At 42.5% G+C, this 24,285-nt stretch overlaps 1 protein-coding gene across 8 annotated transcripts in view; it reads right to left on the bottom strand.

Moving 5' to 3' along the window:
* Positions 1-24,285, bottom strand: part of MBNL2 (muscleblind like splicing regulator 2) — a 158,333-nt gene that overhangs the window by 95,860 nt on the left and 38,188 nt on the right. For 6 of the 8 annotated variants that reach the window (XM_072976464.1, XM_031684421.2, XM_031684419.2 and 3 more), the window contains one exon: positions 5,588-6,364. In XM_072976464.1, coding sequence (XP_072832565.1) covers positions 5,588-5,761 — 174 coding nt within the window. In that variant the 5' untranslated portion in view covers positions 5,762-6,364. Of the gene's footprint in view, positions 1-5,587; positions 6,365-20,692; positions 20,832-24,285 lie in introns of all 8 variants that reach the window. The other 2 variants (XM_072976463.1, XM_072976465.1) reach the window with 1 other exon arrangement.

Here is a 24,285-nt window from a genome sequence, read left to right as displayed (position 1 = left end):
CACACCGTGGGGGGCGCAACAGGAGAGAACTCAAAGGAGAGGCTGTCCAGACTTGCAGAATGAAACTCAAAGAAAATGCTGAACAGTCATGCAGAAAAGTTTAGGGTCTGAAGTTCACTGATGATCATCAGTAAATTCCTTCTGAAAAGTTGTGGGGATTCTTTGTTAGTTTATGCATTTGTGTCACGTGCCAGATGCCACGCTAGGTGCTGGGGCACAACGATGAATAAGACACAAATCTGCCTTTGGGAAGCTTACACACTTGTTCAGGGACACACACTTAGGAGACCAAAGTGCTATATGGAGATCTGACCAGTGTCAGGGGACGGCACGAGGGGAAGTGGTTGATTTACAAGGGGGGGGGGAGGGTAGAAGTTATGACAGGAAAATGGATCTCTCAGTCAGGAAGTAAAATGGGTGGGTCTAAGAATCCTTAAAGCATGAAGCTGTCCCACATGTCATCACACCATCATAACATCTGAAATCGTACAGTTCAGAATCACGTGGGCGCACACACACACAACACCTCAGACCCAAACCATTTTCGTCACTGAGATCTAGTAAGCGACGGTAAAATATTTGTATGCAGATACACACAAAAATAAATACAAGTGACTTGCTTTCTCTTGCAGTTTTTCTCTTTTTAAAAAATATTTAATTTTCAAATACCTAAAACAGGTTTATTCCTGGGGGCTTCTATTTTGGAATTTTTTTTACACTTCAATATGCTAAACTTGTTAAACATAAATATTAATAAGCTATGAAGAGTTTTAGAATTAATTCCATCGATGATTATTCTGTAAGAGGAGTTAGGAGGAGGGAAGGGACTGTACCAGCTTTGGAATCACACTTTCCTGGGATCAGGCCCCTTCTCCACCATTTATAAGTGATCCGAGAAATACTTATATTTTTGAATCTGTGTCTACATCTATAATGGTTGATTGAATAATATTTACCTTACAGAGCTGTTGGAAGGAATAAATAATTGCATGAAAAATGCCTAGCAGACGGTAGGTTCCATATGACTACAATGATTTCTATTGATAATGAAGTAATTGAGATTATAGTTTCAAACTGGGCCAAAATTAGGCATGTAACTTAGAAAACACTCAAGCAATTTCTTCAAAGAATTAGCCTCTATTTAAGAGTCCAGTGGCAGCTCAAGAACATGAAGTTAAGGTCAAAGCCATTGATATTTCTGATACCTTTTTTGATATGTTTTAAAAAAACTTTCCAAATGGTAACATATCTACCACTACTAATTTTGAATTTTTCATCCATAAACATGGAGACTGAAATATTATTTGCCATCAGCCCACTTATAGTCAGCATTCCATAGGTAAATGAGCAGGACATATTTTTTTACAGTTTTGAAATTTAGAAAGAATGGGAGAGTAATAATAAAAAGTAGTTTTTGCATCATATATAGCTTCAGAGAAAATGGAATAATTTACTTGTCAATTTTCCAATGTTGTATAATACTTCCAGAGTCACACCTGTGTCTCCAATTCTTGCACAGAGCTCCCTGATTTTGAAGTCTATTGGGATATTGAGAACAGGGCCATAGTACAAAGCTGCACAGGTTGTGCACTGCACAACTACACGGGGTGCCCATCACATTGACTATGATAAGAAACCCACCCCTATTGTTCAGTACACCTATCTGAGGGGCTTGAGCACTTTCCTGATGAATGTGCTCTACCATTCAGCAAACACTTAGTGAGCATCTACCGTGTGTGAAATCCTGTCTTAGGCTCTGGGGACACAGCAGTGACCGAAAAAGGCATGATCCCCATCTACGTGGAGCAGAGGAGTGTGGAGGAGGGAAATAAGTAATGAACAAAGCCAGGTGAATAGAAAGTTTATTAGATGGTGATAAGCGCCAGGGAGAACAGTAAGGCAAGATGATGGGGAAATGGGATCCCAGCAATGAGAGAGTTGCTATTTGAAATGAGGTTGGCAGAAAGGCTTAAGCTGTTGGCAGTTTTGATCAGAAGCCTGATGGAAGGAGGAGACAAGCTCTTCATATAACTGAGGCAAGAATATTCCAGGAGAGCAGAAGGCAAGTGCAAGCCGCCTGAGGTGGAGGCTGCTTGGCATATTCAGGGGACATCACAGAGACAGTGGGGCTGGTATGGAATCTGAGAAGAAAAATCTCAGCATCTCAACTGCAAGGGAAACTGTTCCACAGATTATAAAGGTGTAGAGACGGGGTTAACTTGGTCAAGGTCTTTTCTACAGGGAAGTTAGTTACTCATGAAGCAATCTGCATTTTGTCATGTTAGCCTAACTTGTGGAACACGGTGTTCTGGAATGTTCTGGCCCTCTGGAGAAGCCTTGAGCAATTCCATTGTTCATCATAATACTGTAACTTAAAAAAAAAAAGTAAATGCTTGCATGTCTTGTGGTTTCACATAAAATGCAGTGAGGTAACAGTTGAGAATAAGTACAAATGTTGCTGTAAGAACTCTGCTATATTTTCTGAAACATCTTTTATAAACGTATATATGTAAAACTCTCTTCTAAAGACCTCAGCAATCTCTTTTCCAAACACCCACAAGTCTTTTAGTATGTATTTATGGAAGCTTGGTCACATATACAAACAACTCAAAACAAAAAGAAAAGAATCTCTCAGGCTTACAATTGACTTGCCTCTACACAGGCCAACTTGGATTCCTTTTATCCATTTTTATGAATAAAAATACCTGACAGTATTTGCAGAAAATATCTTGTAATAAATGACAACAAAAATGATGTCTGCCTCGAACTTGACTTCTTTTAACGTCATGACTAATTTGCCTCACTGGAGTATTATCACGGAAGATTCTTAAGAGTTTGGACACATTAAAAACTGGACACTTAAAAAGTTGGCCACATCTTGCTTGTAAAGTCAGTTATCAAAATCATTGTTGATACCGTGATGCATTATTATGAAGGGAAAGAAACTAACATCACCAGCCCTGACCGTGCCTGGCCCTGAGCTGGGGCATCCGGCATGTCTTAGGTCGGTTGCTCCTGGTACTAATGAAGTAGAAATTATCATATCAGTTTCAAACAGGAGGAAACTGAAGTCAAGGAGGTAAAATAACTTGTGTAAAATGACTCCCCCGCCAGGGTTCCTTCAAGCCCTTGCCCTCCTTTCTACTGCAGGCCAATTCTACTGAGTGACACCGTCTTTTTTAATACATGAAATGAAACAAAATTAAATAGTTTATTATTATCATCGTCATAATTCTTCATCTTAGCTGCTAGTTTTGAGTGTCTCTCTCTCTTTTTTTCCCCACCAGCCTCTGTCGTAAGGATTTGTATTCCTTATAATCACCTAGCAAGGTGAACAGGCCAGCATGGTGCTGGCCACCACGCACACTTTAGCCAGTTTCTCTGGTGAATGTCCTCATTTTACCCAGGAGACAGCGATGCTAAGCAGTGATAAATGACCCGCCCAAGGCTGGGAAGTGGTTGAGCAGGTATTTAGACTCGAATCTGTCTTACTCCTTGTGCCTGTGGGCTCTTTCCACATTCTTTACAGTTTGACAAGGTCACAAATACATAACATCACACTCAGATTAAATAACCCCAAAACTCACAATTCTAAAAGGGAACTAGCAACTCGAGGCAATATACAGCTATGCTTCCACACGTGAGAATGCTTGTACTAGACACTTCTGAACATGGTTTTTAAAGCTCCTTTTGGAACAGTGCTCAACATTCTCATGGCTTATTTTGTGTTTTTATGCTAAACATAACTGTTCTAGATTCCTTCTCCATGGGCTGGAATCTTCAAAAAGTTGCGGCCTTGGTGACTCCACAGTGAGGTAATGAATGATAAGGATCTGGCAGTTGCTGCCCTGTTGATATTTAACAAACACTTAGCCTAAATAGCTCAGGCATATTTCTCTAACTAGTTAAAATAATTAAAAGTTTTAGGGAACTGGCTAAAGTGTCGTTTTAATAGTAAATATTCAACCAGAGAAGGGTTGGATGAATAAAATGAAGGGATTGGGATGACCTGAAAATGAGTTACTCATCGCTGACCTGTTTCCAGATATGTTCTCATGCTCTAGTTTTTGATCTACACTGCTTTTTATAGTGAATGCTTCCACTGGTGATACTCATAGATGCAAATACATACTTTTCGTTTATTTTTTTTGTCTAAAAGCAAAATAAGTACTAATATAAAAATGTGTTCATGCTGTTACAGTTTAAATGAATTGTGGTCTATCCATCTACTCATTCCTGTGTAGACAAAATAATAATTTTAAAGTCTAATCTAATAAACTTTGTGTGATAAAAAATAAATAAAATAGGGGTAGTATTATCTAATATTTCAAATTTTAATCCTTAAAATAATTTTATTGAGCTGTTGTTGTATTCTTCTGCTTTTAGCATATAGACAGACTTTCCCTTTAATATCTGAGTTGAAATCTTATATTTCAGCCTTCACTTATAAATCTTATAAGACATACTTTTTTACTTTAATATGAAATTTTCCAAAAAAATAAATCCAGTCCCTTCAATACCCAAGAATAGGCTAAGGTCACTATTTTGTAAACTCACAGCATTATGATTTCCCAAAGCATATATCAAGAGCATGAGTCTACATTTTTTTAACTGTTTTAAAATGTAAGCTCTTTTTTCTATATACTTTACTCATATCCATTGAAAACAATATCATGATGATGTTAGAGGTTTCCTAGGCAATTGGGGATTGATAGAATCCATCATTTTAGGGAAAAATCAACCTCAAAGAATTATGGGTTAAGTCATCCCCAGTTCCCTCCATTAGATATTTCATTATAATTCAAGTCCAAACTCTACCCAACTCAGTATACAACCAAAAATATTTCTTGAAACAATCAACTGGAAGCCTGCCCTTCCTTCTATAGATCCCCACAGAAGTCTGCTCCCTATTCTTCCCTTAGGGCACCTGTCCCTTTCTGTCTTGCTTTGTGTCTTTGCTGTATTTTCCCTACCAGACAGTGAGCTCATCAAGGGTACCATTTAAATCATATTCACTTCTTCTATTCACATTCATTCTACACGTTATTGGTTAACTTACACATAGTAGGTTCTCAAGGATCATTAAATATGCACTCAATAATTTCTGTTTGTCACAACAAATTGTCAAAGAGAATGAAAAACCTATTAAGAAGTATTTTAGGAAGCCCTTGGTCAAGAAAGAAAGCCACACGAGTAGAAAATTCTTCAGGGGGTGAATCAGAGTAACTGGCATATAAAAGTGACACACTCAATTTCTTCACCTTTATATAACCTCCAGAAGATCAAACGTTAATAAAATATTTATCTTTAGTTGTCACAAGCCAGACTTTGATTTAAGACTCTTGGGTACATGAATGTCATGCCAGACCAAAAATACACCGTGATGTATTTTTAATTTAAATACGGATCTGTGAAAAATTTATATATGCCTGATATGAAAAAATTTGACTGAAAATCTCCCAGTAGTCACCACAAATAAGAAAACAATCTAAAATCAATTGTCAAACTTCTGTAAAAGTACAATGAAAAACTTTGCAGTGCAAAGTCCAATGCGGCATCAATGGGACACAGAAAGGCATCCTCTTACCTTTAGGGAATCAAAGCAGGCAATTACTCTTCCATTTTCCACCTGGCAACTTTTGGGGGGGTGAGCAAATTTGCATTCCTCATCAGAGCGGGAGCAGGTTCCTCTCTGGAACTGTCTGCAGACTTCTAACGTCAGCCATTTTGTATCTCTGACTGGGGCAACATTCAAAGCCATGATGATAAAGTAATTTGGATTCTGTTTATTTCTGTTAAATGATGAAATCAACCCAAGTTCCAATGATTCCAAAACTATTGTGAAAAATCCCACATGTAAGTCTGAAGGTAAGTGATAAATTGCTTAATGAAGTCCAATCCAGGAAACAGAGTGAAGGGAGAATTTATCGGCAGGCAGTCACTCATCAATCAACATGCCCCACTCGAAGACTGTGCGCCGCAATGAAAGCATGCTCAGTGTCATCTCTGGCTGTAAACGTCCGGGTCTCTTGATCACTTTCCAGACACAACTGTTTTTAATAAAGTGACTTCTATATCATGGCACTCCTTGGGAGAGTATTTAGTTCTGATGCTCACAGCTATTGACGATGCTGGAAAATAAGCCACTGAGATGTTCAGATCTTAGCAGGATGTCTTTTCCCTTCCACCTTTCAAAATTCTGAAGTCAAGCAATTGGCAAAGTCAGACAATTGAGGTATCTTCATCCACTTGTAAGGTCACGGTAATTGTGTACTTGACAGGAAAACAAGATTTGAACACAAGAGCTCCTGGGCTGCAGTTTCCAGCAAAAGTGACTTCACACAGGCACTTTTAAATCATGAACCTGCAAAACACAAATGAAATATCAACTTACACCCAAACTCAATGGAATCAACACTTTAACAAACTATTTAGCTCTCATCTAGAATTTGCGAAAGTGCAGTTTAGAGCTTTCAGCTTGGAATATAGTCAGGAAAGTTATACATTATAAGAGAGAAAGAGAATACGAAACTGCAACCGTATTGCAGAAATGGTCTAGGCAGCGGTCCAAAAGTTAGGAGTGACTCAAACAGACGAGTGTGGCAGACACAATAATTAGGCATTCTGAAACAGTTCAATCTAATGTGCTTAATCGCCAAAACAGTGTATTAGAACTGTGGCTTCCAATTAATTTCACATTTAGGCCATTGATTTTATTGTTGGAAATCATATAAACAATGATTTGGGATGTGTCTGTCCTATAGAATGAAGATATTGTCATTCTGGATGAAGTGTGGGCTCTTTACTTTTACATCCCTTCTAGTTCACAGAGATTTGAACTTCGAGATGGACAGGTAAAAGCCGCCTGATGTTTACTCCCAGATCACGTATGCTTTCCCTCTACTGTTACTACTCGCTTGATGTCTGTTCCTCTCTATGCTGTAAGCACACGGAGGGTAATGACCATCTGTATTTTTCATTTGCCTTCCTAGTGCTTTAGTTCACGGCTATTAGATTCTCAAAAAATATTAACCAATTGATTTAACTGATGATTGACTCATTGACTAAGTGAATGAATGCAAGTTCATCTTAGTTTAGTCCAATTTAGTTTTTAACAGAGTCACAATCTAAAAACTTTCTGTTCTGTGGAATGCTGGAGTTAAATCACATTTCTACAACCAAAATATAACGAGTCAATTCTGATTTCTAAAATCAGCATACTTCATTTCTTTTAATACCTCCAAGAATTAAGAAATTATTAAAATATTAAAAATTGAACATTACTGAGTCAAGTATGAATAAAGGACTAAATACCAGACGTTGATCATTTTCATATATTGTATATGCCACAGGCTACCTTAGATACGTGCTTACCCTTGACGTCCTTCTAAAAAATTTATAACTAAGAACTTAATGGAGCCTGGAAGCAGGTTATTTAAAATTGTCTGAACCAAGTAAGTTCAGAGAGCAATAATTCTTGAGTGGTTCACAAGTGTTCCCTGAAAAAGTAGGTTCTACAATCATAAGTTTAGTTAATTCCAGGCAGACCAAGCTGAATCCGCTTCCTTGCAATAGGGCTTTTTCAGCCTTGAATGAGTCCCTAAGACAGAAAAAGAAGCAATGGCGTTTCTCAAGCTTATCTGATTGAGGAACATATATTTAGAAGGACATTGCCTGGGACTAGTGGGAAACGCTTCTTCATCCCAATACTTCTTTGACTTGTTAGGAGAAGTGTTTGAATGAGTTACAATTGTATGTACATTTAAGGAAATTGGCAGCCTTGAAGGCTATGACACATTCCTAACTCCAGTTGTGAAATGACTGAGGGGCCAGGCAGGCTCCCGCTTGTCTGCTGGGCAGCGCTGCATTCCCAGCAGCTAACATCAACTGTCTTAACTTCAGGAGTTAAAGAAGATGAGCTTAATAACCAAAAAGACTCTGGATCGGGTTTCACCGACCAGCCTGGACCTGCACCCTCATTACCTCAACCCCCACCTCTAACCCCCCGTGAGAACAAAGGATGAGGGAAGCAAGGGACAAAGAAACATCTCTGCCTGTGTATTCAGTGGAGCTGAGGCACCAATAATGCGGAGACAAAGCGAGGGGCTGGACACATGTAGTTCATATCTGCAAAATATTTTACAGGTCCCTGAGTCCTAAGGACCTGGGTCCAACGGGGTTACAGAACAACAAAGATGCAGGGACCCTTTTCCTCAAAGGCAGCACAGTCTTTGCCAAGCCTTCATGTGTAGGAAAAGAAACAGGCAAACATGTATTACGCAGAGATGGCAAATTAATAACTACTCAGGTATTCCTAAAACCCACACAGGAACAATGCTCTTAACCTGGTTCCAGTGAATGGGATATACTTTTGTGTAGACTTCTAGATAAGAAGACATTTTTCCCCCCACTGGGAGAGACTTTGCTCTTTCTACGACTATGAAAATCCAACCAGAATTTAGATGGTCAGACTCTATCAAGGTGAACTTGCTTTCAAAAACAGAGGAGCCAAGTTTCGACAGCCAGTCCTGTGCAAGTCAAAGGCATTCCAGAAGTTGCATCCTGTTGCACCTAAATACATCGCCATCCTAACCGCTCATGAATCCACTCTTTCTCCGAGCTTCTTCTCTGTTTCAATCCTAAAAATTACAGAGCTGCTGTTATCAAAGACATCGCCTCCCTTGGGCCATTCCAGTCTCCACCTTCTGGAGTGGGTATAGGCAAGCAGCTGTGGGAATGAGGAAGAGAGCGCAGACTGAAATTATGTTAGGGGAGGCCACCAAAGGAGAGGGGCAATGATGGGTGAGGAGGGAAAAGACCAACCTTTACCATAGGTATCAAGGGGCAAGACCAAATGATGCTAACACACAGGCCAAATTACATATTGCATCTACCAGACTGGAGGTTCCTGGGAGAAAGTTTCTTTCTTTGGGCTTCACTCTCCTATTCAGAGCACTTGAAACGTGGCTAGTGCCACTAAGGAACTAAATTTAATTTTTTTATTTATTCTTAATTAATGTAAATTTAACTCAAAACTGAATCTTCAGTTTAGTTACTGGAAGACTTTTAAGTATGCTTGGACTGACCTGAGTATATGAATCTACTCTTTAGTTATAAATTTTATGAAATCTAAATACAGATCAAACATTTCCAATAAAAATCCAGCATACTATTTGAGATGTGCTCTAAGTACAAAATACACACTGATTTCAAAGACTTAGTACAAAAAAAAAAGGAAATATCTCATTCATATTATTTCATATTTACTACATGGTGAATTGATATTTTTAACAAAGTGGATTAAATATTATTATTAAAATTAAACTCACTTGTTTCTTTTTAGTCCACTCCCACCAAAAAAAAAAATCAGAATTATATATGTAGCTTACATTGTATTTCTATGGATGGCACTGTCTTAGGGGCTTTTATATGTCTTCAGGTAGCCACAGAACTTTCTGGAATAGTGGAAAGTACCTTGTCCTAAGAGTCAGCTTCTAGCCCTGATTCTGCCAGGGTTCCTTCATATGACCTTGGGTAACTCAATGTCTCTGAGATCCACTTTCTTCATCTGTAAAATGGTGATGACAATTCCTGCCTATATCACACGGTTGCTGCCACGAAGGACTGATTATGGAAGAAACATTAAAACGCTTCGTGAACAGTAAAGTGCTGTCCCAATACAAGGGATGGAAGGAGGAGCTGCTTCATAAATATTCATTAAATCAGTGCAGTTTCAGGCTTCTTCTCTGCAGTACTTCTGTATCTGCAACCAGATCATGCCCGGGGGGGAACTTCTCCAGCCATAGAATCCACGGCACCACGGAGGTCAAGGAGCTGACTGCAAGGGGCCCTCGGGGCCACTTATCTGGAGCGCCCCTCATTTCTCAGCTGCCTTACCTGCAGCCGAAGGGAGCAGAACCCACAAAGAAGTTTCCCCAAGTGCACATCCCACAGTGTTACTACGGAGGCCTGCAGCCTGCCGTCTTCCTCCAGGGGCCACCAACCCAGAAGCAAATGAAACACTCCTAGGGCCCAGCAGTCACCCTGGATGCACTGGCAGCAGTGACAGGGAGCCTCCTTGGTCTGAGGGCTTGGTGGACGCTGCTGACTGAGCCCCCAGCACCCCAGGAGAGGGGGCAAGAAAGGGTGCTGCTTTCTAGTTCAACTGCCCAGAGGGGCCCCTGTTAAAATGTGTGTGGAGAGGGTGCCTCTTTCTAATTCTTCAAAAGCTCCCATATATGTCAACGTTGGCCCAATGAGTTACCAGGCACCATTTAGTCTTCCTGGAAGTTTCTGGGCTGCACTGGGAGGCTGAGTCTCTTGCTTACATTATTTTCCAGTTTTTTCCTGTTTAAGTTTCTCCTAAAGCTTCGCTCTTGCTCCTTTTTCCTTCACTCCTTTTTCCTTGTGCTTCAGTCTAATTTCCAACCTCGCAATCGATCCCATCCAATTAGCTCCTTTTCTGGCAGAACCTGGGCAGAATTCCGAAGTCCTTGTTCCCAGTGACCACCTGGCCTTGTGTCTTTGTTGGTATGCCTTCCCCTGTCCTCTTCAGGCATTCAGCCACCCCCTTCTCTCCCCTCCTGCCTTTCTAAGCCTCTCACAGAGCGGGGCATGACCTTGGCCTTGAGGCTGTGCTGAGCCTCCTGCCCTGCACCCTGACGTGGGGTCCAACTGCGCTCCTTCTATCCTCTTCTGATGGCCTCTTTCAGCCCGTCTTTTAATACAGCCTGGTAATTATTCTTAAGTACACATCATCACTTCTTAATTCACAAGAACTGTAAACATTGATTTATCCAACTGCTTCCCCCAGTAGTAGCTCCTGTGTATGTAATAGACGGTCTATTCTTTCCAAACCCCAGAGTTCAGCTCAGTGCCTGGTATACAGAATATGATCAACTTTGTCAAATAAACTCCTGTTCCTCCTCCAAAGAGCATTTCATTTTAATCTAGACCAAAGTCTAACCTAAAGGGAACAGCCTCTGAGTAGAGAATCTCAGTATCATTCTGCAGGAAAATTCTAGCAAATGCCACTGGCTTACCCTGTTGTTGCCAAGTAGGTTGAGGGTGAGGGTGAGAAGCTGAGCTTCAACACCCCAAATCCCTAGCTCCACAATTTTCAAAGCAGCAGCCCCTGGGAGTTCACTGGACATGCAGATTCTCAGGCCCCGGCCCAGAGGTCCTGAATCTGAAACCTTGGGGCGGGGCCCAGCAATCTGTTTTAACAAGACCTGCAGGGGTGACTCTGAAGCACTCTCAAGTTTGACAACCACTGTGGTAAGCATTTCTTGCCAGGCATCCTTTGGTGGCCGAGGGAACCAAGGTGAGCTGGTCACAAGGTCTGGGGGTCACTGGTTCCCACAGAAACAACTGCAGGAGGGCTGGCTGGGGGCTTTCCCCAGTGGCAGTGCTTCTGATCACTCAAAACAAAACAAAATAAACTGGATACACTAAAACACCTGAGAGACTCCTCCCAGGTGACTTTGTTCTATGAGAATCTGAGAAATAGACTATCTCAAAGCTTGCAGTTTGCTCAGGATGAAGTCGGCCTTAGGTGCGGGGAGCAGGGCTTTGTTTCCAGGACCCCTGTCTGAGAGAAGACCGTCTTAGGGGGCTGGCCGTCCTTGGTGGCCAGCAGCTTAGTCCTCAGTCCTTTCCTGCTAGGACTCTCTCCGGAGGGGCCGCTGCGCAGTGCCCACCTGCTCCAGACAGCACCAGCTGTGACGAATGTGGAGGTCACTGCTTGACTCATCCCCAAAGGAGAGGCAAGATGGAAGTTCAAGGATAAGCGAGGATCTGTCGTATTTCCTGAAATGCCACAGGACTTGCTGTTCAACGTTACAAAATAATTTCCATCTATTTTTAAGGTCTTCACTTACGTGACACTTCATTTTTTCAAAACATATTTAAGACTCTTCTAGGTGTTAGGTTTTCAGAAAGCTGTGACTTTTGACTGTAGAAATGAACTCGCTGCTCTCATTCCCTCCCCGCCACTCTGGGATGGAGCCTGCGGAGTTTGGAAAGCCCGGTTTTCTCTCCACAACCCGGGCGGGCGGGGGGACCTCCCTCCGGCCACGCCCCTCAAACAAGCCCGGACTCTGGACCCCCAGGTGTCCTCGCCTTGCCAGGCGCTTTGTAGCTAGTTTGAACATTTTTTGAAGGGGGAAGCCTCAGTCGTGTCCGATCTTGAGACCGAGATTGCTCAAAATGTAAGACCGCCTTAAGGAAAATAGTTGTGCCGCACACGGCTGGCTCCTGCAGCCCGCTCCTGGTCAGCTCAGGTGTTTCAGCTGTCTGCCAGGCGGCGGCCTCCTGCGGAGCTGATTAAAGCATCCTTGCCAAACAAACCGATTTCTGAGTCAGGCAGGCAAGGACTCATTATCCATTAAGAGGTTTATGGGATGCCTTTAATTTTATTTTGCATAAATCTGATTACAATAAAGAAACTATGTCTCCTTGAGTTTCCTGATTTCTAATGTGGAGCATCTTGGGTATTTTTAATCTTTACATTCTTAAAAAATATTTTTTAATTTTTTTTTCCTTTTCTGTGAGTGACTTTATGTCTGAGCATCCCCACCGCTATTTCTGGAGCTTAATAAAATAACCCTCCACGTGCTCTCTCCCATGTTTTAATACAACGACAAACTAGGAAGCAAAGATTTTAAGTAAAAGCCCTGGCCTGAGAATCTGTATCTGAGCCCTAGCATTTCTGCATGTGATCTTGTATCATTTTTGTCTCTCTGGGCCCCAGGTGCCTCCCTGAGCCTGTCAGGTACAGATGCCTGCGCTGAGGAGGGACCTAGAGAAGCCGCCAGCTGGAGCAGTGGACTGAGAGCCACTCAACCTCCAGGAGTGGGTGTAACCCTGCCCAGTAATCACAGCCACTGAGAGGAGGTTCCTGACTGGGGCCTTCCCACAGGAACCTCAGGGGACCGACAAAAATACAGAAAGAAGTCCCACTGCCAAAGCGATAAAGAACCTCATTGACTTTTTGAAGAAAAACAGTAAAGGGCACAGCAAAAGTGATTGTCATTAAAAAGATTTTTCTTTCTAGACAACTTAAAAATTGTTTTAATATATTGAAAATATAAATGAAACAGTGTTTTGAAATTTGGCATGGATTAGGGGTAAGAAGGAAGTTTTCTACCCAGGATTCTAATCTGTTGCTCCTCCACCCTGAATAGCTATTCACATAGCTATGTAATGTCACATAAGCTCTCTGGGCTTCAGTTTCCTTGTTTGGAATCACGGGGATTGAAAAGACCTAAGTCATATATATATGAACTGCAACCAAACTATAATTCGTAGTAGAAGTCCTCTCTGGTGTCTAACTCGGATCAGCATTAGATGAGGCATCGACCTGCCTCACATACACGTTCACAGACACACACACACATACGCACACATCTGACAGGTGGATATGATTCCTACTAAGAGGTACACATTTCTGTAAGCAAATGAAGCGTAAGTTGAAGAAAGTAGAATATCTTTCTGTGAAGGTGGTACAAGCTATGAAGTCCTTCCGAGAACACCCGTTACACAGACCTTTGATAGATGCTCTTCAGAAGCTAATTTCAAACACCTGTTCATTCTAAGCAGCGATATCTTCATCTCACATGGTACTTTTTTCTTTTAAACCTACTTTCAAATATATTTCCGCAGGGAAAATTAAACACTGAGGCACCCAAGGTCAGTTAGATAAGCCAATGTTTCATGGCAACAGGAAAAAAAAGAAATTTCCCCACCAAAAACTCTTCTCTCGGATCTTGTATCTTAAAGTCCAAGTGAAAAATGCATAAAATCCAGGGTTCATTTTAACACATGACAATTTCCAGCCTGTTTTCATTATAGTTTCCAGGAATGGGCAGAGGAAGAAATCCCACCTTCAATTAGAAGAGGAGAGATTTCTAAATAGACTCCCGAAAGCACAGCCAGGTATAATACATTCAACACGTATTGGTAGTCAAATTACATTTTTTTCCCCTGGGCCTGTGTTTTCTATCTAAACATTTATAATTCAGTCAGGACCTGGTCTTATTAGAATAAAAGCAATTGTATTAGATACCGTTTAAGACTGACAGCACTTACCGGCTTCCTGGATGCCCAGGACTCAGTGGCTGCAGTCAGAACGACTATTGAGCTGCACGCTGCAGTCTAGGCCTGAATTCCCAGGGAAGTCTTTGTCAGAACCTTCATTTCCTTCCCAGCCACAGCCTCTGGTGGCCAGGACTGCTTTTCAGCTGAACTTTTTCCTTTTCCCCCTCTCTCTGTCATCACCAGTTGAATGGCTGGTTCATCTGCCCATACACGTACAAATGCCAATATCCCCTTCCATTGACAAAAGTTTTGTAATATAACTTTAATTACCACCAAATGAAAATTGTAAATAATCTAGCTAACATATACACATTAAAAAAATCAATACATTGCCATAATTGAAATATAACTAAGATATCAAAAGAAGTAATTATAAAATAAATAATGTGTGCTTTAAAATGTCCACACTTAGGCACAAGTATATTAGGAGACAGAAAGAAGTGATCAGACGTTCACACCTGTATGAATGTAGCACTATTTTGAGTGACAGGCACAAATGTGGAATGACATAGGAAAGACGCCGCTTTTCAAAGTGACAAACAACCCCTGTTAAAGTTCCTTACAAGTTAAAGAACAATCTTGCCTCAATTCATGCAGTTGTTGCAAACTTGAAGATTTCAATTATATTAAGGCTGTTTAAAAAATAAAAAATAAATTTAAAAAACAGTCTGTACAAATATGTAAAACAGAGTTAAGATCTTGACCCAGATCACCTGAACAGGATTTTTATCTATGGAAATGTCCAGCAGGACACTCAGAACTGAGATGCAGACCAGTTCTTCATTCCTAGGGAGTCACAGTCATTGCAAGATGTCAAAATCCCGTACTTCTGCCCATTACATTCCAGAGATGTTCCTCAGTCATTAGGACAATGAGGGGAGAAATGCTCCTTTGAATTTCCAAAGTTCTCTATAGGGGGTGGTATTGTCCCCACTGAGAACAGTGCTATAGGGTCTTGGCTAAGTCTAAGTGGACTGGGCTATGGTAGATACTGAGGAGCACTGGAGAGAGCTGGACAAGACCCCAACCGGCGGAAGCTCTCTCTGCTAGCACCGCCTAGGATGCATTATTGGTTGGAGATTATAGCAACGGTCCAGGAAAAAAGGAATGAGCCAGGCCCCGAGTTTTACTGCAGGGGTAGGAAGGAAGAGGAGGAAGGCTACTAAGATTGCAGCTGGGATAAAACCATTAGAAAAAGATAATTTGGGGGGACTGGGAGTGAGGAGTGCAGGAAAGAGATTAGCCAAAGAGGACTTCAAATTTCAGCTCCTGTGTAGGTAGAAGGACACTGATGCTCTGCCCAAGAGGAAGGACATCAGGAAATGGGGTTGGAAATGGGGACATAGAGGTCGTGGTCATGGATGCATATTTGAAATTAATATTCATAAATGATAGCTAAAACCACAGAATGGCTAAAGTAAGAGAGAGAAAAAATAGACAGAAACACATACTAATATTTGTATCCGCCTATATCTAGAAGAGAAAAAAGAAACACCTGAACAGAGTCAAGGACACTCTGCTCAGTGATGCAGAGGTGACTGAAAGAAGAGGAGCCAGTGAAACCACAGGAGAAGAAGGAGAGACAAAAGGTCCTCTGAGCAGTGCCACATCAAGAGTGCTGGGAGAGAGGTTCCAGGGGGACCGAGTAGCCAAACAAATTCAGTGTCACCAGGAGATCAAGGGCATGGGGACAACTGGTGGTAGCTAGAAGTCACTACTGACTTTCCAGGTGGCAGTTTCTGTGGCACTGGCTGCAGGCAGAGAGGGGAGGGGGGACGGGAAACGAGGTGCCCAGTGCCCGGAGCTCTCCTGAGTATCTGGAGTATCTGGGGTATCCTGCGGGAGCACCGCGGAGCAGCAGGGAGAGTGTTGAGCTTCATTGCTTGGCAGGCGGGAGGGCACCGATGACCTGCACGCTCCTGGGGAAGTCGCCTTTGTGAACCTGAGGTTTGCTCACGGGATTGTCAGGTCGCCCTGTGGGAAGACCCAGGGGAGCTGGAGAGAGAACCTGCTTCTCCCATCACCGCCCGCCTCCTTCCCTTTCTTTTCTAAATGGAAGAAGAGAAACACAACAGGAGCTTGGGAAAGTGGCAGGAATGGAGGTGTGGACCAGAGAGCTGAGACAGGCCAGAGAAGGCCCCCAAAGGATGGCGAGGGACACCCACTAGCTCCAGGGGAGACTCAGCCTCGGCGAGAAACAAGATGCTCATTTCTCGGACACAGGGCCAACAGAGGGTGGAAAGTGAAGGCGACAGCCTGGTTTCCAGGCAGAGGGCAGGCAAATGGAGGTGGGGGCAGGTTTTCTCTTATGGCTACTATAGCTCAGTCAGGGAGATGTTCTACTTTTGAGACAGGCTGAGGTGAGTTCCGAAGCTTGGAAGCGTGGGATGTCCCTGCGGTCAGAGTGCTAAAGCCAGGGAGTGACAAGCAGCCCATAAGACATAGCCTCAGTAGGGCAACGTGAAGCCGTTCCGAAATGAACAATTATGGTTTCTTCACTCTCTCCTTCTACCCTTGGCACACTCAGAGCAGAAGCACAGAAAGGATGCTGCCAAACGCAGAGGTCCAGGCCTTGCAGGTGGGACAATATAAAGCAACACGAAGGCCTGAGTTACTACAAGAGGACACGTGGAGCTGGGTTGAAATTGAGGACGTGGGTGAAAGGGCTGTACTTTTCCCCTTGTGGAAATTGTATCTGTTATCCTATGACTGTTTCTGAGTGCATTCTAAAGTATATGGGGGGGGGGGGTGCGCGTGTGCACGCATGTGTGCCATCAGAAGCAGGAATGGCTAGAATCCCCAGCCAAGAGGGACTGGATCCATCGTGGGCTCCGCATATAAGAAGCACGTGTGATCTGCCGGTGAGAGTGAAGAGCCAGAGGCTTCCCTTGGATGAGAAGGAGCATCTGTGCAGAACGTGCTGTAGGAAGCGCGCACGCGTCAATGAGAAGACCAAGAACCAGGAGGCAGGTGCTGGAAGGGGGCGCGTGCACAGAGCCAACTCATAGGTTCCTGGGATGACAGTGCTAACCTGGGGGTTAATAGCGAGGTAAGTCCCAGGTACTAGCTTAGAACAAACATTTACTGAGAAGCATTTGAGATACTGTTTTTTTCAGGTGAAAGGTAATAAAGATGAGCGCAAAGAGTTTATGCCTGGTGGCCAGTGTTAAGAGGAGAGGAGGAGGCTAGTATACCTACGGATGGTGAGTGGTGAGGGAAAGGGGGATGGAAGGGCTAGAACACAGGCAGTTTGGCTGCAAAATCAGCCAGGCCTCTGTTTCATTATCCTCTCCTCCAGACTGTAGCTTTAAACCTGCTAGATAATGTTGACTCCCAAATGTGTATCCCTCTCTCTCACCTCTTCCTGCCATCCCTTCCTCCCTCCCTCCCTCCCTCCCTTTCTCTGATGGCCTACATCTGATACATTAGGAAATTCCACTGGTTCCACCTTGCTAATCGATCCAGAATCTAGGCCCTTCTCACCACCTCCACTGCTGCCACCTTCATCTAAACCATTATCTCTCCCCTGGGTTAATGCAGTGGCCTCCTAATCCTTGCCCACTACAGGTCCATCTCAACGTATTATTCTGAAGGATGTTTTGAAAACATAATCAGATCATGTCACTTTTTTGCTCAGATGCCTCCAGTGGCTTCCCACCTCCAGAGTGTGAAAGCCAAGAGCCTTGCAATGGCCTCTGCGGACCTCCATGATCCGCCCACACCTTCCTGGCCTCCTCCCACTTCGTCCACTCCCCTCTAGCCATCCTCACCTTCTGCTGGGCCTTGAGCAGCCAAACATGGGCCTGCCTGGGGCTTTGATCTGTTCTACCCCTGCGGAGAATGTGCCTCTCCCAGATGTTCAGACTTCAGCCTGGGGAGACCACTCCTGATGTGATATTGTATCAGTCCTACCTCCTCACTCCGGCTCACCCTGCTTTATTTCCCTTCAAAGTCCTTAACACTATTTGACACTCACATATTTACGTACTTATCTGTTCATTTTCTCCCCCAGCCAGAATGTGATGTCTCTAAGGGCAGAGTCCATCTGTTTCCCTGACATCTGATGCAACACCAAAACTTGAGGACACAGTAAACACTCAATAAATATTTACTGAATAACTGAGTGGCTGAATGGACAAACAGGTGAATGGGTGAACATACTACCCAGCGCAGAGTTTGTGCTGCCTTTAGAGTTTGTTTTGTTCCAGCCTCATGATGGGGTTTGGAATATTTCTCAACCATTGTTGTTCTTACTGTTAGTTCTCTGGGGCTCTGACTTCTTAGCTTTAAAAACCGAGAGGGTGCAACAATTTCTAAGGCCACCTCTGTCCTTAAAGTTCTGTGATTATGCAGTGATTGGCAAGGATGAGTTAAGGAGAAATGTATTTTTAGGAACTCTTCTGGAAATCTTATCAGCTTGGCTGGGTTTGGCCTAGATTTGTTAGCTGGCCTTTTGAGCCAGGGGATCTAACAGGAGCATCGGTGTGGGGTGGGGGAGGTACTTGGGGAGCTCATTGTGTTCTTCCTCCGGAGTTCAGATCCAGGGGGGTGTCCAGGTAGGGAGGAGAGGAGGTGGGGTGCTGTCCTCAGGCCCAGAAAGGAGCAGGTGTTGAATACTCCAGCCCCAGGCTGCAAAAAGGACACAGATCTAGGTCTTGGGACCCCAGAGGTTTCATTCTTCCTCTTGACATTGTCTTTTCTATTAGAACAGTACAGAGACCGCTCCTGTGCAGCAAGAGCTCTCAACACCCCCAGCCCTGTCTTCCTGTGTGGTGCTGGGAGCTACTCTCAGACCTAGACGAGGGCCTCAAACTTTCCGAGTGGGAGCAATACTGGCTCCTGAAGTCTGTCGGCAAAAAAAGGTTGCTAAAAGTGGATGTGAGTTTGTTTCTTGATAAAACTGGGCTCCAGGAGGAGCCTGGCCCTGGTGTTCTCTAGCAAGTAAAGGCCCAATTTTTGAGCCACATGGACCCTCAACATAGGGTACCCTCAGCGGTTAACACATCTCTGAAGGTGGGCCAGACAGAGTAAGTTTTCCTCTGCTCTGTTTGCCTGAGGCAATGGCCATTGCTTGGTCCCATTCTTTCTAAGATTTGTGATTCCATGTTGAATACATCCCAGAGAGGTTCTGCTGGGAAGAAACTTCCAGCTCTCCAACCTCTTTTCACATCCAGCCCCACCCCACTAACTCTGTGGAAAACAACCTGTCACAGAACCAGATATGGGGTATGCGGATTGGATGTGCCAAGGGTACAGAAGACCCCAGAAGGATGCAGAATGCTGCACGTTTGTTTGAACACGGTGGGGAAGATACCAGCAGGTCAGGCATGCAGGTGATGGCATTTCATTAATATTTAAGCAAATAAAAATTTCCCTACAGAGCACCATTTGACTTCTGCAGAAAAATAGAACCCAGGAATTCAGGATCAGGGAGAGGTCAATCTATTGAAATAGGATTTTAATTTTGTTGTCATTTCACTCACCCTGGAAGTTAAAAAAAATTAATTTCCTGCCACACTTTAAAAAATCGCCATTAAATCCACAAAGGCATGACTCAAGTCCCAAGTATAAAGCAGGCTACAAAAATGGTGTGAGTCAACGGTTCCTCTTATCTTTCAGGAAATGGAGCTAACTGCTAGAATCGAAACCAACAACAAGTATTTACTGCGCTTAAAACCCGGAGCATAAAAAGGTAATAAAAAAGGACAAACCTGGCAACGACATGTACATTCTGTAAAATGTACGGCAGTCTGATACTGGGCGTTATTAGGTAACCGGATTGCTAATGGCTGGAGGTGGGTAGCATCGGCGCACGACTTGTTCAGTGCAGCTCGCCCTCCCATCCTTTCCCTCTCGTGTTGCCTCTCCGCCCAGACGGGGCACTCCTCGGAGGCTAATCACCACTCTGGCTCTGCTTCCCCGCTGCCGCCAGTTGTCATTATTTCTAAGCAACGTCACCCTGTGCTGCGTCACCATGGCAACCGTGGGCCACCACTTGGAGGAGTGCAACAGGGAAATTGGGGGAAAGGAAAAATAGTCATTGCTCCTAGTCACGAGCAACTTCTGCGGTAGCAAACGTGCTTCTTCCCATTTTACGGAAGGGGAGACTGAGGAACGGGCTAAAGCTTTCCCTCATTCCTGTGAGTGAGGAGGAACCTGGAAAGCCTGATGACCACACCCTACACATGCTCCCTTGTTGACATGGAGTTCACTGAGTCATTTCAACAAGCATCCAGTGTGACGGGAACAAAAAGACAAATAAACAAACAACAGTGAGGGTGGGTGCTTCAATATTTTAAGCCGAGGGGTCCTTAGACAAGAATTTTAATGTCTTAACCACTGCTCTCTTAACTACATACCTTGCACGTTTTCTTCAAACACACAATTCTTATTTAAATGTAAATAGTTTTGCTTTTCCAGGTCTACTGGTCTGTGGACATGACTCAGTTCCTTAATTCTCCTCTGCCAATTGCATTTCTTTCAAAGACATATCCCTTTTCCTTTAAGTGTTTTTTAAGAGGCATACTGCTGAGTCGCAAAATTAATAACCTGGTATAACCTGCAATACCACCCTCACCACAAGCTCTCAAGTTACCTGTTCATTATTTTTCAAAATGATTTTATCACCTGCGTTCCCATGTGCCTACTTCAATTGCTCTTCTAACGCTGCTTATTCCTGAAACTGGTCTGACCTCCTTCTCTAAGAGAGCCAATAGCTTCGAATCAAACCAGATCTGACAAGATAAAAAGAGAGAGAGGAAAAAGGGTAGAGTCTGAATAACACCTTCTCTGGTATGCAGATTGTCACATGGCTACCTACTTACACTCTTTGCCTATTCCAGTGCCCGAAATTTTTTTTGTCATTAACACTGTGTATGAAACAGCAACTTGACCATGAATGCTTTTGCATTGAAAGCATTATGTTCCTAATGCAGTCTCTTTTTAGCAGGGATGAATTGGAAATAATTTTTATGATGACAATAAAACTCTTATGTGTATAGATTTAAAAAACAAGTTTCTTCTGTATAGCACAGGGAACTATATTTAGTACCCTGTCATAACCTTTAATAAAAAAGACTATGAAAACAAATATATGCGTGACTGCGACATTGTGTTCTACATCAGAAATTGACACATTGTAACTGCCTGTACTTCAATTAAATAAAAACTCTGTGTAGATGTAAATGATGTTTTGCTTATTGAAATGGGTCTGCTTGGCAGCAATCAAGATGACGTTTTCAGGATTTAAGAGAAGTGTGCATCTAAATGAAAAATGGATAGTTTACCTAAATCCATGCTCCTGAAAGTCAAGAGATGCAGCTTATATGACCATGTGCCCTTGAGCAAGTGGTTAAACCTGAAAGTTCCTTTGCCCCATCAATACTAGGTTGTTGCCAAGACTCTACTGAAAAACTATCTCTGAAAGAATCTGGAAGACTTAGCACAGAACGCTAGCATGAGGACTTCATTCCTGGGGTCCTTTTGAGCGGTGGCAGTGAGTACTGCACCTGACAGTAGAGACCTTGGTGAAGGCCAGCGATAACCTCTGCAGCACTTGGCAGAGAGGATCGTGCCTGCACCACATTTCCCAGGAAGAATGACTCAGCAGCAGCAAACATTTATGAAGCCGGGCTACGCGCTCCTCACTGTGCCCGGCCCTGCAACCAGTGCTCCATCAACTCTGCCCACAGGTGTCACCAGCTCTCATGTAGCTTCGCAAACGCTAGTTCTGCTATTTTCAAAGAAAACTGATGATAAAGATCCCTGTCCTCAAGCCAGCAGTTTTAAGGGTTCTCTCTTATCTGCTTTAGACCTCCCAAAGGTTCCCTTCAGAAAGAGAAGCACTTTGCTGACTAAGAGTCAGAAAGAAGAGTGTTTGGAGGCACAAGTCCGTGGGTAGATCATGGACAGTGTGTGGACAGCTGTCTTAGTGCCCCTCATTCCCCACCCAAACCACCATTATCTCCTTAGGTTTTGGGCAGTTTCTAGAAGGAAAGGGCAACCAGTATTCTTTTTTCCAAAGTGGAAAAGTATAAAAAGGCCCTCTGAAATGCACTTGCCTACCCCTTGGGAGCAGCCTAACTGCCTGTCAGCAAATGGGTAGGGCTGGAAGCTGGAAGAGCTGAGTGTTAGTTTTTGCGCAGTCCCCCTCCAGGCCTCAGTTTACTAAATCATGAAAAAAGGACAAGGCAGTGGTTTTCAAACTCAGATGTAAGATGCTACACAGCCAAAGATAAACATATAGTGTAGTTTATGGAGGAATCAATTTTACTTAAAAAGTTTTGGTATAAAAGGGGTAAATAATTTTATAGTAGAGCAGATATATATAACGGAGTAGAAGGTAAGATTTAGAAAACATTAGATAAGTAAGGAAACCTGTTCTGTCGGTCCTTCTATGCCTCAGGAGAGCATCGCCTCTCTCCTCTGCCATCGGGATGCCTCAGTGGAAAAAATGTAAGAAATGCTGGACAGCAGGCCTTTTCCATGCCAGGGATTGTGCTGGTTGCCTAGCAGTGAGAGGGAACTTAAGGGAGATGCATGATCTAGTGGGGTCTGGGTTGTTACCTGCAGCAGAAACACTAAAGTTCATTAAAGCTAAAGGTTTCATCTGAATCACTAATCCCCTTCGAAAAAGAAAATAAACCTTCCCCAGGCCATTCACTTGCCTAAAATGATCATGGGGGTGTACTCTGGACTTAGTGTCACCTTTGGAGCCGGGACATCTAATATGCCAATGAATTTACTACAACATCAGGACCAGCCAAGAGCACTTGGGCTGTTCATGCCACTGAAAAGTAGTAGCCTTTGGGTTTAAGCTGTATTTGCTCACATTTGACAGGAGTCAATCTTGCTTTAAGAAATCCATGAAACTAACTCTTTTTCTTAGGAATTTACACTATACCAAGGACAGTACAGTAATTAAGAAGCAGATTTGGGAATGCAGATCATTTTATATCTCTTTATATTAAAGGAAGGGGGACTAGGTCTAAGGTCAAAGAAGTCAAAATGCAAGTTCAGATCAAATGTTTAGACTGAGAAAAATATTTTCAGAATAGAGGCAAATGCTTTTCAGAGGGTATTGAAGAGATAAGTTACAGTAAGACTGTTAGAGTAAGTTAGTAATATCAATTTTATTTTAATTTAAACTTTTACAACCAAAATTTTCATAAGCTCCAATTCTTAAAATATTAAGTGCCTTCCGTATCAAACATAATGTAACAAAATCCTCCATCATGCTTCAAAACTTGGAAATTTTTTTATATTTCTAGGTGTGAATTATGATATATTTTTCAAAGAGAAATCATAAATTTAACAAACTTGGAAATGATTCAGTGTTATAATATTTTAATCTAAATATCTAAATGCTTCCTACTCAGCAACATTTATCAGCCAAACTTTTAGATGCTTGAAAAAATTTTATTGGAAAACTCCTAAGAAAAATGTAGCACATTTTCTAGAATGTAAACTTCCAAAGAACACTCTATGATCATTTCTGTAATAAGTATAATAATAAGAATGGTGTTACTATAAAAAGAAAATTTTTGTGTATCATTATTTCATAAAGGGAAGATTAGCTAAAGGGTTTTTTAATGAGTGTGAAGACTAGTAAACTTGGAGCACATTTAATTTCCCTGCATTTACTTGTATAGGTCCACACTTTAATCAACTGAGCAAGCTTAAAGAGGACACGAAAAACGGGAGAGGTGGGAAGAGCACTCTGGCAACAAACGAACAGTATCCATAAGTCATGTTGACTTTTACTCCTGTGTCATAGGTGTTTCTATTTCAAAGGATGAAGTTTTAACTCATAAGAATATAATTAGAATGTAATAAGAACTTAATAACTGTGTAAGTTTTCACCTGATATCCTTTAATCAAGTCATGAACTTTTTTGGGTACAATTATGTGACCAGAACTGTGCATCCCTGAGTCTAGGCTGAGATTCCCTAGAGTTGAGACTAGAATTTTTCCTTACTTTGCTTTAAGCACAAGGTTCAGTCAATATTTGTTGAGTAGATAAATGAATGGATGGATAGACGGATGGATGGAAGGGACAAAACAAAAAAAGTTTTGGTTCTCTTTATTTTAAATTTATATATCAGTTATATTTTCTATAAAGCAAGAAACTTTTGTGCAATTAGTCTAAATGTATGAGTCTGAATTTTTTTTTAATATCATAAAACTAAT

This window comes from Vicugna pacos, chromosome 14 (assembly GCF_048564905.1).
Source record: "Vicugna pacos chromosome 14, VicPac4, whole genome shotgun sequence".
In the NCBI taxonomy this organism is placed as follows: domain Eukaryota; kingdom Metazoa; phylum Chordata; class Mammalia; order Artiodactyla; family Camelidae; genus Vicugna; species Vicugna pacos.
Note: the sequence above shows the minus strand (reverse complement) of the source record. Positions and strands in the feature narration are given on the sequence as shown.